The sequence below is a fragment of the Gavialis gangeticus genome, unplaced genomic scaffold (assembly GCF_001723915.1).
Source record: "Gavialis gangeticus isolate Ggan-Ray unplaced genomic scaffold, GavGan_comp1, whole genome shotgun sequence".
NCBI classification, from domain to species: Eukaryota; Metazoa; Chordata; order Crocodylia; family Gavialidae; genus Gavialis; species Gavialis gangeticus.
The window spans coordinates 13,800,758-13,817,374 of NW_017729014.1; the positions used below are offsets into that span (position 1 = coordinate 13,800,758).

Consider the following 16,617-nt stretch of genomic DNA (forward strand, 5'->3'; position numbering starts at 1 on the left):
TGAATGAGGGCATGTATGTGCATGGGCGACAAGGGAAGCCAGTTATGATGTGGCTTGGGGGAGGTTTGCACTTGCCCAAACACCCTGAGAAATTCAGGCGGACGCTGCTTACTGGGTCACTGCAGCCCAGACCCTGTGCATGTGCTCACAGACGGCCCTGTCCCCAAGCCCAGGCCCCAACCCCTAAGCATGCGCCCTGCTCCAGAGGCCGAGTGAGCTGGGGGTACCTACGAACAGCAGGCCTACTCAAGGTTGAGCACGTATGCGAGACCTTGCGGGGCTGGGGCTTGTGCTGAACCGCCCGGGTCGTCTGTGAGGCAGCAGCTGCAGTTATGGTGATAAAGTGAGCGACTCCCCTTGTATCCCTGGTCCCCACTCTGTGGACTTGCAAAGATGGATTTTGTGGCGAGATGCACGGGGCCAGCGGCTGGCATTGTAAGTCAGCTGCAAAAGGAAACCGTGTAGCTATGAGCTTCCCAACGGCGTGGCCTGGGAAAGAGGGAGAGCGCTGAGGTGGACGTGCCCGGCGCTGAACCACATCCCTCCGCCCCATTCTATTCACCAGATTTCCCTTTGCTGTTTATTTTGCATTTTTCTTAGCCTCTCTCAAAACTAGAAACAGGCATGGGAAGAAAACCCTCGAATAGCAAGGTCTAATCTGCTCTGCCAGCCTCGCCTTCGTTAGATGGGAGTTAACAAGCAAGGTATTTTCGTTAGTCATGGTTAACCCCGGAGTCCAGCTGCTCTCCCAGCTAACCCTGCTCCAGAGAGATTACGGTCGCTGTAAATTGTAATGAGCACTTAAGTACTGCAATATTTAATTTAAAAAAAAAAAAGAGGAGCGAGGGGGCTGTGAACAGCAGCTAATTAACAGAAAATGGATAATTTCCTGGCGATTAACATTTGATTTTCCACTGGTCTGGATGCAGGCTAGTGTCTGGCTGGGCAAAACACCCACGAACCTCTCTATCACCTGAAAGGGCATCTCCCTTTCAAATGTCTCGTCTCTGGCTAAGAACAGGAGGCAATTCGACTGCTTCCCTGCGTCCCCCCAGCAAGCCACAGTGATGGTAGTAAACCAGATGCTGCCTGAGGTGGGGTAAAGGAAGGGGGCAGACTGCTTCCTCCTGTCTATACCATTGTATGAGCGTGGCTCTGATTTGCACACAGGGATTCAACGAGTCCAGCCTCCTGTCCCTAACGGCAGCCACACTCAAGGGTAAAGAAGCCCAGAGTTGGCCCATGGGCAATATTTTCTCCCTGGAGAAGGTCTCCTCCCAGTCTGAACAGCTAGAGACGGGGTGAGCCCTGAAACCCAACGCTTTAAGTCTCCCCAAGACTCTTCCATTTCAGCACTGATGAGGACAGTGCTGGATGTTGTTGCTCAGCTGGATGCTTGATCTTACTCATCCTAAACTCAGGCCATACAGGATCACAGGAAATTAAGGCTGGAAGGGATGTCACAAGGGCATCTAGTCCAGATCCAGTTCAAGGCAGATCGTCCCTGACCATCCGAGCCACAAGTCTGTCCAACCTGCTCTTGAAAACTTGCAAGGATGGATATTTCCACAACCTCTCTGGGCAGCCTGCTTCAATGCTTGATCAGCCTCAAAGGCAGAAAGTTCTTCCTCATCCCCAACCTAAATCTCTCCTGCTCCAGCTGGAGGCCACTGCTCCTAGTCCGGTCCCTTTCGGCCACAGAGAAGAACTTACCCTCTCTGTAATCGCCCTTCAGGTATTTGAAGGCTGCTATCAAATCCCCCTTCAGTCTCCTCTTCTCCAGACTAAATAACCCTAGTTCTTTCAGCCTTTCCTCGTGAGTCTTACCTCCCAGGTCCCTAATCATTTCTCTTGCTCTGCACTGGACTCTTTCCAAACTGTCCACATCATTCTTGATGCAAAGACGCATCAGTTTTTAAATCATTTACATCAGTTTTTAATTCACCACCCTGGGTTTCCTGGAGCAACTCCTAAATGTTTTTGTTCCCCGGCAGGGTAGATATGCACCCCAGACTAACTAAATAAGGTATACAGAGAAAGCATAAGCTTTTGTGAACTCGGGCTCACTTCATCAGATGCTGTGAAGGGACAAGCATAGATCAGTGTATAAAGTAGAGTAAATGATTTGATTTTGATTTGATTCAAATACTCCACTTTATACACTGATCTATGCTTATTCTTTCACAGCTCAAGTTCACGAAAGCCTATGCTCCACATATATCTCTTATTTAACTAGTCTATAAGGTGCATCTAAACACTGCCTTACTAACATGGCTTACTACCTCTCAGATCAATTCTCGGCTACTGCATGTCTGGCATGAGACATATCCAGAGCAAAACTAAGGGAAGAAGGCTCTAAATCATCTAGGCTGTTTTGACCACATGCTGCTGTTGTTGCTCCTTACATTACCCTTGCACTGCGGGAAGGTGTCATGCGTCTAAGCCACTCCCTGCTCCTGTGCCCACAGCCTGGAGGACAGAGCTGGCAGGGCCAAGTGGCTGAGGGACCCACTGGACAGACACTCGTGTCCGTGTTTGAAGGAGCTGGGCGTCAGTGCAGAGATCCCAGAGCAGGCAGGCGCTGCCGCTTGTCTCCCGAGGGCAGATCGCTGGCATCGGCAGGGCTCTGAGATGGGCCAGTACAGCACCTCTGCCTGGTGTGCAGCTTAATAATATAACGAGATCAGGATCCAGCAAGATCCCCTGCTGCTCAGGGATAAAGAGGACACAAGGAGCAAGTGCTGATTTAATGTTAAAGGCCAACCAAAAGTCTTTTGCCCCTCCAGACCCTGCCCCCTCTCCTCCACGTGTGCGCCATGGGGAGAAGGGCTGAGAACTCCCCAGGTCAAATCAGCACAGAAGGGCTGCAACTGGGGCATGTGGGCTAGGGAGGAGTGGGGTGGAGGGCAAAGGCAGCAGTGCAAGCTCTGCACTTCTGTTTCATTCGGCAAGTCCTCCCCTTCCCCCCAGACATTACAACAATAGCTGGCTCCAAGGTTGCAAATGCTGGCGCTGATGACAGGGGCAACCACGCTCCGACTCACCTCCATCTGCGGTCAACACTGACAGCTGCTGAGTGCAGAGGACAAGGGCTCATTGTGCACCCTGATTCGTGTCCCCCGAGGCACGAGCCACCCTCCACCCCCACCCCCATCCTGCTGCTCTGTCACCTCCACGCGAGGCCTCAGAGCTTCGACTGGCTGCCAAAAGCAGCCCACTTCAAGCTGCAGGTTGTGTTCAGGCCCTGTCACTTATCACCCTGCAAGCCAGGCTAGGAATGGCAGAGACCACTGTCCTTACTGATATAATAACGCAAGGCTGAATTGTACACCTGGCCCCTCAACGAGAGGTGCTCTTCCCACACAGGCCTGGTGCAAGCCTTGCCCCGCATGAAGTGCTCTTGACAATGTGCACCTGTTGCACAAAGGCCCCCAGGGGCTGGCTGAACCGACACCAAACATGCGCATGCTGGGAGAAGCTACCAAGGCCAGCTGTACACCATGAAGTGTTACCTTCATTGGACATTTCTGGTGAGCCCGTGAAGCCCCAGGACAGAAAGGCTGGCGTGGTTTTTACCAGGGACTGGTACCAAGAGACAGAGCTACAGCCCACTGCTGTTGCTGGGCTGTGGGGAATAGTGCCTTCCAAGGGTGAAGACAGCAGGTCCTTGGGAGACCAATGACATCTGCCTGGGAAGCATCAGTTTGGTGGGCAGGTCTCTGAAGCTGTGGAGACCCAGAGCTACCTCAAGGCTCCACTGGAATGAGCTCTGGGCGGGGGGGGCTTTCTATGTTTCCTTGCTCCTCTTTATTACTAAGGACACTTGCAAAACCCATCAGTTAAAAACCCTGTCTGACACAGGGAGAGGTCTCTGCAGTATATGAGGGACACCTGCAATGGAGGCACGGTTTTATCTACTTCACCAGCCTAATTCTCCACCAAACATCAGAATTTACTCTTGTACCCCATAATCACTGCCCCACACAAAAAGTTAGAGCCTGACACGTGGAACGAGACACAGGAGCAGGTGAACTCCTGAAGAAAAAAGGTAGATCCTGATTGCTTGCAAGTGCCTTCCCCCTATGATAAGTAGGGACAAGTTATTCAGAAAACACTTTGAGGCAAAATTCCCATTAAAGGAGGAATGGAAAAGTTTTCCCGAGCACTTAAACAGGTTCCACAATTTACTGCAGACCCCTAGCGGTCAGCTGGTGAATGACTCTGTCCCATTCTTTCTGCTGGCCTAAACTTCCCTGCCCCGTGGAAAACTATTTTTTTTATACTTTAAGCCACCAGAAAGTTTCCTACAAGGATTCAAGGGTGTGTGGTTAACCCTGCTCTCCAGTGTGGTCTCAGGTCTGAAAGTTGGCAGTGGTGGGACCTGGCAATTCCTATGGTCTCATTTACTGTGATATTCAAGTGACCTCTCTTTACTGTATTTAGCCTAAACACCTTTGTGAGGTAGGACAGGGCCACAAATCCCCATTTTATGGAGGGGAGAGAGCTGCAGAGACATGAGACCAAACAGTGCTGCTGGAAAGGTCCATAAACATCCCATTATCTGAAAGGTCGGGTTGTTGCCAAAGCTCCATGCAGGCTGCAGACGCAAGGGACAAATGACCAGTGCATGGATCTAGCTTAGAGCCACTCTCTAGTGACACACCTCAGCTGCACTGCAGGAGCTGGGGAGAGTAGGCCCCCTTTCTGGGTAAACACCTCTGGGGCTGGATTCAGAGACAACGGCCGATCTTAGCACCCCTTGGTGCTGAGGCAGTGGGATAAGAGGGAAAGGGGCAGATGGGGGCCAAAGGTAATGGGGATTTTAGAGTGAGCTGGATAAAGGCACTAAGAATGAAGCGGTAAGATGGATGACACTGAACCAGCTTCCCTGTGCTGGTTTCCAAAGCCTCCACAAAGCAACTGCGCTGCCACACTCTGCATCCCCAAGCCATGTGAGACAGAGCCATGCCATGTGATGCCCGTGTGATGGGGCCTGATTTATGCACAGATGAAGTGAGCGCAGACCCCTGGTTCAGCCCCAGCCCAGTACCTTTCACAGAGAATCCACCGCTCTCCTCGTCAGAGTCGCTGTCCAACTCAAAGAGATCCTTGAATTCCTTGTGGTCTTCCTCCTTCCTATCCTCTAGCCGCTTGCGCTTGATTTCTGGGAAATTCAGGTCTTCAAGCTAGGTAGGGGAAGAGAGAGAAAAGAAAGGATCAGTGAAAACATATTTAGCTTCTGCTTTCCCATCACAGGGTGGGCCCAGCCCCAGCTGCAATTAGCCATGCAGCACTGGGGTCAAAGCCAGGAGCTCAGCAAGTGAAACCCCTAGTGCCAGAAGGTGAAGGATCACCCTGGAAAGCAGCAGATGCCCTAGGGTGGAGGCAGTTATGAAGGTCCATTACGGCATGCAAAGCATCTCCACTCCGGGGTGCTGCTGACAAACAGCTGCTGCTTCCGGGCCATCTGCTGGGTAAAACCCCATTGCAAGTCTTTCAGGAAGGGGAAAACCCACCTCCTTTGCACTGAGTCCAGCTGAATGTAGGGTGCAGCCCTGGGGCACTCAAGAACCTTCTGATGAGCGTGAGTACATGGCTGCATCTTCTTCTGTCCCCGGCTCTTGGATTTAAAGCCCTGCCTGTCCCCAGAAGTGCTGATCATAGAGAGCAGAGCAGAACAGAGTGGTGGTCTGGACGGTCTCAGCACCCGCCAGCTCTGGAGTAGCCAAGTGCCAATAAGGCAGAGAGGGAACTATAGCAAAGAAATGCCCTGGGCTTCTCTTTTGCTGCATTGTCATGTAACCCTTATCTGAACAGGGTTAAATGGCAAGAATTCGCAGTGTCAAATGCTACCCACCTCTGCTTTAACTTCTTTCATTTTTAGAGCCGCCCAGCTACAGCTGGCACTGTCCCACAGGGCCATTTGGGTAAAAGCGCCAAGGATAAGCATGGTACCAGGCTGGTACTAAGACATGTTTGCTCCCCAAACTAGCAAGAGCTAACTCCATTTTGCCACCTTGTGCTTTATTTCTGAGGTAAGGGCTGTTGGCAGTGCTGGCTCAAGGAGAGGCAGCCACCAGCTCTGCAGACAAGCACAATGTCCCTGCAAGCTGCATCACAGGAGTAGCCATGCATACCCAGTCAACTTCTGCCCATGTGAACGGTCCTTGGCTTTGCAATCTCTCTGCCTTGCACCCTAACCTTGGTCTAAGACAAAGCATCTTTGGGATGGGCAAGGAAACACTCTCACTGTAACCATCACCTCATGGGCAAGCAAGAAGATTAGGTGCCTTGACTGTCGCATGCTTTGTGGCTATTTCACAAAGCAGTACAACCTGTGCTGCTGTCACCTCCACTGATGATTTTACTTGTAGCAAGGCAACGGATGCAGGGGCCCAGAGAAGATGAAACTGTTACTTCATATCTAAAGACAAAAATCTGGTTGGCCTTCAACTCGGAAACTCAACATGCCACATGCCATGCTGTGGCCATGCATGTGTAACGAGTAGTGGTTCGCTGGCTGGCTACATGCGAGTACTAAGCAGAGGACTGGTTAAACACAAGTGCAGCAGCATACATGTGCAAAGCAAGTGTGCAAACCCCCAAGGCCATGGAGCTCAATGCCAGCCCAAGGCCGCTCTGTATTTTCAGTCTTTCACAGTGCACCTGGCAGGTTTCTCCACCGAGCTCTCTGGAGGATGCCCACATCCCTCCTTGGCAGCCCCACAGACTCCAAGTGCAGCTCACATGGATCCCAATTCCACTTCACCCACTGTCACTGGGATGGGTGCCTGGGAGGACCAGACACAGCTCAAGACCATGCAGCACCTGCAAGCTACACTGCCCAATCCTGCACCTTTACCAACTTCCCTGGGGCCGTCCTTGCAGTGCTGTGTACTGTCACTAAGCCAAACACCATCATCAGCTCTCTTGGCTAAATCATTCATGAATATATTGCACAGCTCTGGTCCCAATGCTGACCTCTAGGATACGTGGACAGCTTCAATCTGCTCTGAGCAGCAGCTGTTTATGAAGGCCTGGTTTCCCATCATGTAACTCCCTCCATGGCTTCGCTGGAGGCAAGGAGAACGGAGTCTCACGTTTCAGGCTCCTGGGGTGCCCCGTTCCTGTGCAAGACCCTCAGGGAAGGAAGAACTGCCGGGACCAGGTATTTGTATTCTAATGAGCAGGGAAAAATCAGGAGGGAAAAATCAGGCTTCCTCAGTCATGCCAATAAAATGCAGAAGGCATCTGAGATTTTCTCTGCCCCTCCCTTTCGTTTCATTAAGAGCCTGAATATGACCTGTTTGCAGGCAACAGGCAGCACAGCAAGGTTTTCAGGGGAAAAGGAACTGGGTTTGAGCAATGCACAGCTCATGCACCGCCTGCGTGGAGGGGAGGAGCGGCCGATGCCTCAGCATTTTGCACCGGGCGCAGCTACCTGACATTTCCATGGCATGCAAGCTGTTCCAGGCTGGGAGGGCTCTTTGCACAGGGCCTCTTCAGCACCCTGTATGGCAGGGTCCCAGACTCCATTCACTGCCAGGGTGTTAACACGAGCCTACACTTCAAAAGCAACTTGTGCTGCTGGGGGACTTAACTTCCATCATGCCCAGCTGGTGGCTTCTTACCAGGGGCCCCACTCTCAGAAGTGGGCTGCCCCCCACACTTCGCCTGCTCTCAAGGACCCCAGTCGGGCATCTTCAGGATGATTTCAGCCAGTGCATCAACCAGCCAACAAGCGACAGAGCCCTCCACAGCACAGCCCAGACACGTTGTGCTGCAGCTGTAACCTGGCAAGCCAGGGGCCAGGCCTCCATCTACCAGCAAGGGAGCTCCTCTTCTCAGCCTCTCGCACTGCCGATTAGCCCGCATCCCATTAGGTCCCGCTGTGAGAAGGGAGCGGAGCTGACAGCCGGGGTCAGTGTGACGACACCGAGTTGCATCTCGCAGCTCGGAGCCAGGCGGAGCTCTTTCTGTTTCAATGGCTGCTAATGGGACATGGATTTTCACAGCCCTAATGGGCCTCGTGGTGCTGTGCGCCCTGCTGGAGCGCACAATGGCGCATCATTAAGACAGCAGCCCCCTGCCGAGAGAGACAACAGCCCTACTCCCTGAATGGCGATGGCAGGCAGCAGCCGGCCTGGCTGAAGCCTCCCGTCAGACCCAGCCGTTCCAGGTCGGCTGTCTGTTCCTCCCACTCCCGCAGGGGCTGAAACAATCCCCGGCTTCTCCCTTTACCTGCTGCCCCGGCTCCCTGGGGGGAAACCTGCCTGAGGGAGCTCTCACCTCGCCCACCCCCTTCCTGCTGGCAACAGATACCCCCTCTGCCTCCTGCTCCTCCATGAAAGATTTGAGCCTGGCCTGCACAGCTGGGCTATCTCCTTTTCAGCTCCTGGGGACAGCTGTGCTGGGCTGAGCCCCACCTGCAGTCCAGGATAGCTGCTACATGTGCTACAGGAGGACCAGCTCCCAGCGAGGGACTCTGAACACACCCAGGGTCCCCCAGGTTGTCTCCCACCACCATGACTCCATTGGGAGCCCAGAATCACACCCCACGGACTCTGTTTGCTGTTCCCATCCACCCTGGTGACACTATCTATTGCAGGCTCCCTGCCCAGGCATCCCAGCTCAGCCATTTCCAGTGCATTAGCTACTTGACATGGAGGGGAGAGCACCCCCAGGTGTCTCACAGATCCTGGCCATGCTCTGCCAGGACCAGCTGGCAGCAGAGGGTACGTGAGAAATGGAGGCAGCCACAGCATCATCTAGATCGGCAGAGCCGAGGCCTGGCGGTGTAGAGGGCTGTGGTGTGGCCCAAACTATTCCAGCCCCCCCCCAAAAACTGCATCCGCAGAGAATATATAGCAACTGAGAGTGCCTGACAAGCTTTGTCTGTAAACAGGGGAAGGGTCCAGTGAAAGCCCCTGAACCGAACACAGCTCCAAGCACGTGGAGAAGTTCAAGTCTGCCATCATGAGGAGGGACGCCAGGAAGCTGGGTGGTGCCAGGGTGATTCTGGGCAGCACGTAACTTTCCCATAAAGCACCAGAAAGAAGGGACTCCTTATGCCATCACCACCTCTCCCCACCTCCATGTCTGCCTCACTCAGCCAGGGAAAGCATGGCCCCGGGAGCAGACATGAAGGCTGCAGCTGGGCTGGGGACCCAAGAGAGGTTGCAGAAGGAAGCCAAGGGCTCACAACTCCCCACCGGTTGCCCAGGCATGCAACCCACCCACGCTCCCCCCAGAGAGAGAGCATCTCTTACTCACACCGCAGAGGAACCAGGCCTCTGCTAGAGCAGGGCTGTCCCTGGAGCCAGCCCTGGGATTGACCCTTACCCTTTCTTTGCCGCTGATTTCCAACTGGATCTCCTTTTCCCTCAGTTTCTTCCACTGCACATAGTACTTGGTCAGCGGTGTTCCCTCCTCTTGGACCTGCCTCTCCCACCGCTCCTGCGGGGAAAGAAGAGGACGACACCGGCTTTAGGCTTCGTGGGATGTCCCAGGGCTAACAAGGGAGTCTGCGCCCAGCCTCAGGGCCTGCTCTGAGCAGACCCGGGCTTTATTCTTTTGAACCACGAGCGAGTCTATGGAGCCAGGGCTGGGAGCTGTGAAGATTTAGAGCCCTCATTTGGGTGAAAACATTGTCACGAATGGGACTTGCCACACAGCACTGCCAGTGCCAGCTGGGCTGGGGGACATATGCTAAGGCCACGGACAAAGCTGCCCCATGCAAACAACAGCTGGGAGCAGAAGCGGCTAGGGACACCTTAAAGAATATGAGTATTGGGACCAGTGGCTCAGCAGTGTCCAAAATCCACACCCCCTTCAGGGTTCATTTGGACATTCCCAAAAAGGAATGAGATCACCCAAAAAAATCACTTGCTCTGGGCAGCCTGACGGAGCTCACCAGCCTGCACGGTTTAACTCCCAAGGGCTTCAGGATGCAGACACCGCTGGCATTCGCGGAGGAGTCAGAGCTGGGTGCACTGCACACTGGGTGCTTTGCAGAGAAGGACGTGCAACAAGGCTCTTAAGCCTGGCAGTCTTATGGTTTTTTAGACCCATAGTTAGGCCCCTACGAGAAGGGGCCTGATTCTCTGCAGGCTCTTCTTTTAATGTCTCCCCTGCAAAGCTCTGACCCTGAATTGAGACCCCCCTGCACTACATGGCTTTGGGAAGGAGACACAAACACAGCAGTTAGCAGCACTGAAGAAAGAGCCACAGCTTCAAGCACAACTGGAGGGCAGAGCGCAGGGGGATTTTCAGCCGCTGGAATCTCTGGGCTCCGCGTCTGGCCTGGCGATGGCTCAGGGCAAACTTGGTCCCAAAACCCAGGATTTTGTTGCTGTTAGAAACCTCAAGCCGGCATTTTCCAAGCCGCATTCAAGGGAGGGCTGATTGGGTTTTAAGTCTCTGGCCAAAGCATTTATTTCCGAAGCAAACATTTCCCCGTCTGCGAAAGCAGAGAGCGAGAACCACCGCATCTGTTTTTACTGCCCGAGCAGAGGGAACCAGGAGATGCAAGTGCCATAAATAGTGGGAAGTAAATTAGATGGTTAGAAATTCCTGCAGCTTTAATCATCGGGAATGCGATTACCGAGAGAGGGAGAGGACACGCCGAATTCAAACGCATGCTTTTCAACCTGGCAGCGCTGCTTTAACTCAGATCCCACATAGATCTGTACCTTATTATCTGGATTACAGCAGCGCCCAGAGGCGTCGGGCAAGCACATCGTAGAGACAATCTAATGTAAGGAGAGACAACAAGTGTAGGTAGCAATCAGGAGGAGCGGGAGAAGGAGGATGAGGGGAGTAGTGACAGGATGGAGATGAATGCAGATCCATTCAGTGCCGGGCAAAGCAGGAGAGAGATTGGCACCTGAGTGAACTAAGCAAGCTGGCATGTGCTGGGCAGCAGCACGGTGCCCTCATCTGGCACTCAGGAGAGTGCGCCAGCAACAAAAAAGGCACTTCCAGCCCATCTCTCCTGTGGCACTGCTTGAAAACCCTGATTCTGTCTGCGGGCTCAGCCCGCGGGAGCAGCTCCTCCTGGCGAGATACTGCAGAGCGTGGGCTCCCCTGTTCAGGGCTGTGTCTGGAGGGGGAAAGGTTTATCTGAAGAATTTTAAGGCAGAGGCAGCAGAGAGTTGGCAGCTCCTTAAATCAGGGCAGCTCCATTCCCTGGTGGAGAGTCAGCCTGCATCCACGGAGCTGCAGCAAGGCATATAGCCCAGGGGCTACAGCACACCTGGGAGCGGAAACACAGGATCTGTGGTCTCTGCAACCGGCCCCAGAAGCCGCACTTGGGTGACTCGTGTCATCCATGCTCTAATGAGGCAGAATCCCACTCCATGTCCCGGGATGGGCACCACTGATACCACAGCTTCCAGCTGAGCAGGCCCTTTCCAGGAAGGACAGGCCCCAGATTCACATCCCCCTCCTGGGAGTGTTTGCAACCCGGCTCCAGACAGCATGACCAGAGCCTGCGTCTGCGGTCCAGCTACCCACAACCCTTCTTCAACATGCTGACCAAGCAGGAGGCTGGCGTCTACTGGCATGTGTCCCTGTAGATGCCTGCTCTCAGACAACCCAGCTCTGCTCTTGCTCCCTCCCACCCATCAGGCAGGAGTGGCAATCCCCGAGCAGCATGGGGATGTTTTCTCCTAGAGATCTCTTTTGCCTTCTAACCATAATCGAGCATTTAGATGAAGCATCCGAGTATGGCTTGTCCTTGGGAGTGGCTTTTCTGCTGAAGAAGGGCTCTTTGCCGTGTGCCCAACATGCTGGAACATCACTGGGTTTCAACTGCAACCGATCCAGAGGCTGCACTTCCATCGCTGTGATAAGCCCGACTTCAACTGGTAAGGCCTCCTCCAGAGGCCACTCTACTGCTGCCTTTTTTAGGGGCAGCCGGCATGCAGAGCTCTGCCTCACCACTCCCGTGGGCTGCCCTGGCTCTTGCATCTCCCCCATGCTCCCTCACTTCACACTCAGCAGGAAGTTTCCCTGGGCAGCGGTCCTCCTGGTAGGATTCTTCAGTGATGGCAACTCGCTGACGGTTCGAAATGCTTGCTCCTTTTGGACACAGGCTCACCCCTTGACCCGGCAGGGTACTTCCAATGTGGTGCTCTGCTCTCATGGGAATTTTGTGGAATTGCTTGTTCCTGAGCTGCATCCTCCGTTCTGGGAGGGGGGTCCCACAGCGCGCAACAGCTGGCTGCTGTTTCACTGCAAGCCCAGGTCGAAAGGCAGTGCTGCATCCACAGACAGCAATGCTGTGGGGCTGTGATCTCTCATAGGTCACGAGGACTTCCTCGCCTGGGCTTTAATGAAATGCAGCCCCCTCTGCGACGCGTGGCAGGGAGCGAGAGCCTAGACTGGCCTGACTGCAGTCACGTGTAGGCACCTCCAGTCCACCCTCATCGCTTAGGGGCTATGCCACCACCTGGCACTGGAGCAACTGCTTCTTTGTCCACAAGTGCCCGGTGGGCTGAAGTTCTCTCTGAAGTCTCCCTGTTGAAATGGAAGACTTCATCTTCTGAGGCAGCTTGAACTGAAGGTGTCAGCTACACCCCGTCCTCTCCCGAACCCCCTCACATGGCTGCGATTCTGTTCCCTGCAAGCTGAGCATCCTCTGCCTTGTGGTTTCACAACTTAGGCTATGTAGACTGAAGGGTAGGCTGTGAACCTTGGGGGTCCACGAGAGGAAACAACAGAAAAGGAAGGGCAAATATAAAGGGAGGGAATAAGATTAAGAAAACAAAGAGCCATTCTCCATGGAGCCTGTGTTGCGAGAAGGTCCTGCTGTGGTTTTAGTGGGATCAAGCATTACTTTTCTTATTGTCCACAGCAGCATATTGTCTCAAAATGGGTACGAGACCCAGGAAAGTGCGAGAACGGCTAGGACAGCAGAAGGCATGCCCAGGGCACACGCCAGAACCAGCCCAGAGGACAACACGTTCCCTTGGGTTTCAGCAGACGCAGCTGCCTGTAGCCCTGGCTGCACGCCTTCCCCTCCCTGCCCTTCATCCCGCTGCCCTAGCGACCTGCACCGGTGCCAAGGAGTCTGTGGCCAGGGCTGGCAGGCAGCGTGTCTTGAGTGAGCGTGAGCAGCAGGCTCCGTTTTCTGCCCAGGAAAATATTCATTAATGCATTAATCCGATTAGCATCCGGCCCTGCGTCTCCGAGCAGCCCTGGCTCTGCCACACGGTGCCTCGGGAGCAAAAGCAAACAGCTCCGTTTGAATCTCAAGTTGGGGGACGCTGCGGGGGTGTCACAGCACTGGCTGCTCCTCCACTGCAGGCTTCCTTTGGCCGTGAATGTTGGCTCTGCACCACCATAGCCCCCCGTATGAATCCCAAAAGCCCTTGTTTCTCAGCAGAAAAGGCCCAGGCAGCAGAGAAGGGAGGGGCAAGTGGAAAAGTGCCCGAAGCCCCTCTCTCACGGCACTCAAAATCAGCCACGCCTGTGAGCCCGGCTGCCAGTTAAACCCACTCCTCTGCAAATTCAGGATCTCATGAGCAGGTTCTGTCTGGCCAGAGCTGCCTGGGAACCGAGGCAACAGCTTGGGGGCAGAAACGCTTGGCCTTGAGATGTCACTTCCACCTCCCGTCTGTGGAGCTGTCAGCTGCCCGGGGCGCTTGCACATGAGGCTAGCTGGGAACACCAGAGCATTTGCTTTCAGTTGCTCTTGTGGCCTGGAGAATGCATGCATACGTCAGGGCGCCTTCTCCCCCCACCCCTTTCCAGCAGTGATGATTTGTTGAGGAAGAGTGCCTGTGCCCCACATGCACCAGGTGCTTGGAGGCAGGCTCAGCCTGGACTCGGAGAGGCACGCCACACCATGCCATCTTCCTTGGACATCCACATGGGCTGTCTGCAGGGCAGTGGCCACAGAACCTGCCTCGTGGGGGAAGAAGATGGGTCAACAGTGTCCCCTCCTCGCCCGGGGAGCGTGGGATGAGCTGTCCCTCCTTCTGCCAGAGAGCAGTAGGGGCTCAGCAACTAGCTGCTGCAATGCTCCAGGCAGGAGCTATGCTCCCTCCTCCTCTTCATGATGCTGCTTGCCTCACCGCAGCGTAGAGGCAACCTAGGAACATGGGGCATCCCACAGGCTGCTGCTGTATGTCTCTGAACCTGACGCTCACCCACGCTGCGCAATGCAGTTCCACCCGCAGATGCACCCCTGGGCTCAGCCAACGTCTGGCTGACGCCTGCCATTTCCAAAGCCAGGTGCTGCCTCTCCTGGGGAGAGCAGGTGCCACATACAACCTGGCACCTGCGCAGGCAGCGAGACATTAAAAATAATCACCACGTTGCGATAAACAGGAATACAGCCGGCGCTGCTGGGAGCGAGCAGATAATTGCAGCGCTGCTGCAAACCCTTTTTATTTAGCATGTGATCGTCCTCAGCCCCGTGCTTCGTGAGAGCCCCAGAGGCTGCAATCTCCCCCTCTGCAGAGCAGGTGGGTGGTCACCGCTTTGCCTGCGAGGGAAAAAAACCTCGCTCCAGCCGGGAAGACTAATCCCTTTGGCGAGATAGTCCGATCCAGAGCGGCATTTATAGAACCAAAGCATACTTAGTCACTTCAAAACCAGTTCCATCAGCCCCTTAATCCCAGAACAACGCGGCTGCGGCCTGGCGCTGATATGCCAGGATTTAAAAGGATAATTTCCCTGCAGTCCCCACAGCTGAGCGTCTGAAGATAAATTAGTCTGCAGTACAACTCCTGCTCCATGCCCGGCTTGGTGCTAACAGGTGGAGCTTTCACCTGCGTGCTGCTCCCTCTGGCTCACTCCAACCCCAGACTATTTTGCAGGCTCAAGTATTTTCACCTGGAAAAGGAACGGCTGGCCCTACTTCATTCCCCCACCCACCTCCACCGCTGTAGATTCACAGGCTGCAGAGTTCAAATAGCATATCCATCCCAGAGAGGGTTCAAGCCAAGACAATGCGAAGTTTCAGCATTAGGGGACCTGATCGGCCTCCCTTGGCAATCCTCCTTCCCTTCCCACTGTCTCGGCGGGCCTGGCTTTGTGCAGACAGACTACAGGCCAAAGCGAGAGAAGGCAAGAAGAAGCATCTCCAACTACACGCAGCCAAGAAGCATTCGAGCATGGTGCCAGCACAGGGGAGTGAGGGGGGGCCGAGGGAGGAATGGAGGGGTAGACGGGAAATATTGGCACAGGATTTCCATCCTCCTGGCTCTGTCTCAGTCTCTGTCCCTTTCACACACATGCATGTGCAAAACAGGCCTATATGCTGTTTAGGCCACGCAAAGAGGGAATTTCATCCCATAGGCCCACATCTGCATTACTTGCTGCTTCAGGAACAGACCTTGCTCTCCGTGCCACCCTTGGCCACAGAGCCCACTTACAGCCTCCAACAGGGCCCGGTTGCTTTTGAATGCACCCCCTACACCATGCTCACTCCTGCCGTCGTGACCTTGCCCCTCCTCCCCCTGCCACTGCCTTGACCCCAGCAGCTGGAGTCTGACCGTCTTTCCAGGAAGCCCAAACCCCAAGCTGCAGACTCACCACAGCCTCCGTGCTGGCCACGCCAAAGGTGGCTTTCTGGCGCCGGCTGTCAATGTAGGCAGCATTTTCCTGCAGCTTCTCCAGAAGTTGCCGCATTGGCTTGCAGTAGTTGGCAACCTTGCATCCCTTCAGGAAGGACTTGAGCTAGGGGAGGGGGAGAAGAAGGACAGAAACGCTAAGATTTTCCATAAGCCGATTCTCCAAACAAAGCAGCCACCAGGCTCCCACCCCAGAGACGGGCAGCACAGGACTCATCTCCCTGCGTGCTCCTAGGGACTGCCTGGCTATTACACATGTTGGCTGCCCGGGTCCCGTCAGCACTGTTGGATGTGTGCAAACGTATGTAGCAGAGCAGATGTTGGCATGGAGTCCAGCTCGAGGGCTCTGCTGTGGGACAGCTCTCCGAATGCTTGATCGCAGCTTGTTTCTGGAGACAGCATCCAGAGCAGAGTCCAAGCATCGGGCTGGAAACAGTCTGTGGGCTGGGAACTGCAGCTTCCACAGGACAAGGGGCAGGAGGCGGGGTGCAGGGCAGGGTTGGGGGCGCCAGAAAAGCTGTGTGGAAGAAACCCAGGTCTGGAAGAGCAGAGGGAGCACTGAACTGGGGTCAAGTGCCCAACATATGGCAGGTCAACATGGAGTCACCTGGGGTGAAAATGGCCCAGGGCCTGCTGCCCCATCCCTGTGCTTCATTCCCTCACGAGCACAAACCCACAAGCCCACCGCACGCTGAGTTGCAACCAAAGCCTGTCTGTGGACAATGCAAGGCCCCGACAAGCCGACGCTTCTTGGAGCCGAGGCCTCCAGTGGAAGCCTTGGGAGAGACGCCAGCCCTGCTCCGAAACCACAGAGTCTGCGGTTGCCTGCCGTGCCGGGCCCGACCCTCCTGCTCGCAGAGAAACAGCCCCCGCCGGCTCTCCGCTCAGGAAACACGCTCCGCTTTTATGAGACAGCCAGGCTGTTTTATTGCAACCAGATTGAGGGCTTTTTTTTTTTTTTTTTAAACAAACCCCCTCCGCCCAACCCCTGGTGCAGCACAAGACTAACCTTGTCCTTATGTGAACTCAGTCTCCC

At 54.6% G+C, this 16,617-nt stretch overlaps 1 protein-coding gene across 1 annotated transcript in view; it reads right to left on the reverse strand.

Annotated features, from left to right (window-relative positions):
- The window catches only part of NOC2L (NOC2 like nucleolar associated transcriptional repressor), a 94,655-nt gene that overhangs the window by 19,980 nt on the left and 58,058 nt on the right, over positions 1 to 16,617 (reverse strand). The window contains exons 17-19 of the mRNA XM_019511553.1: positions 15,544 to 15,687; positions 9,343 to 9,456; positions 5,051 to 5,186 (exon numbers count right to left, since the gene is read on the reverse strand). Of these exons, the coding sequence (XP_019367098.1) occupies positions 5,051 to 5,186; positions 9,343 to 9,456; positions 15,544 to 15,687 (394 nt within the window). The remainder of the gene's footprint in view (positions 1 to 5,050; positions 5,187 to 9,342; positions 9,457 to 15,543; positions 15,688 to 16,617) is intronic.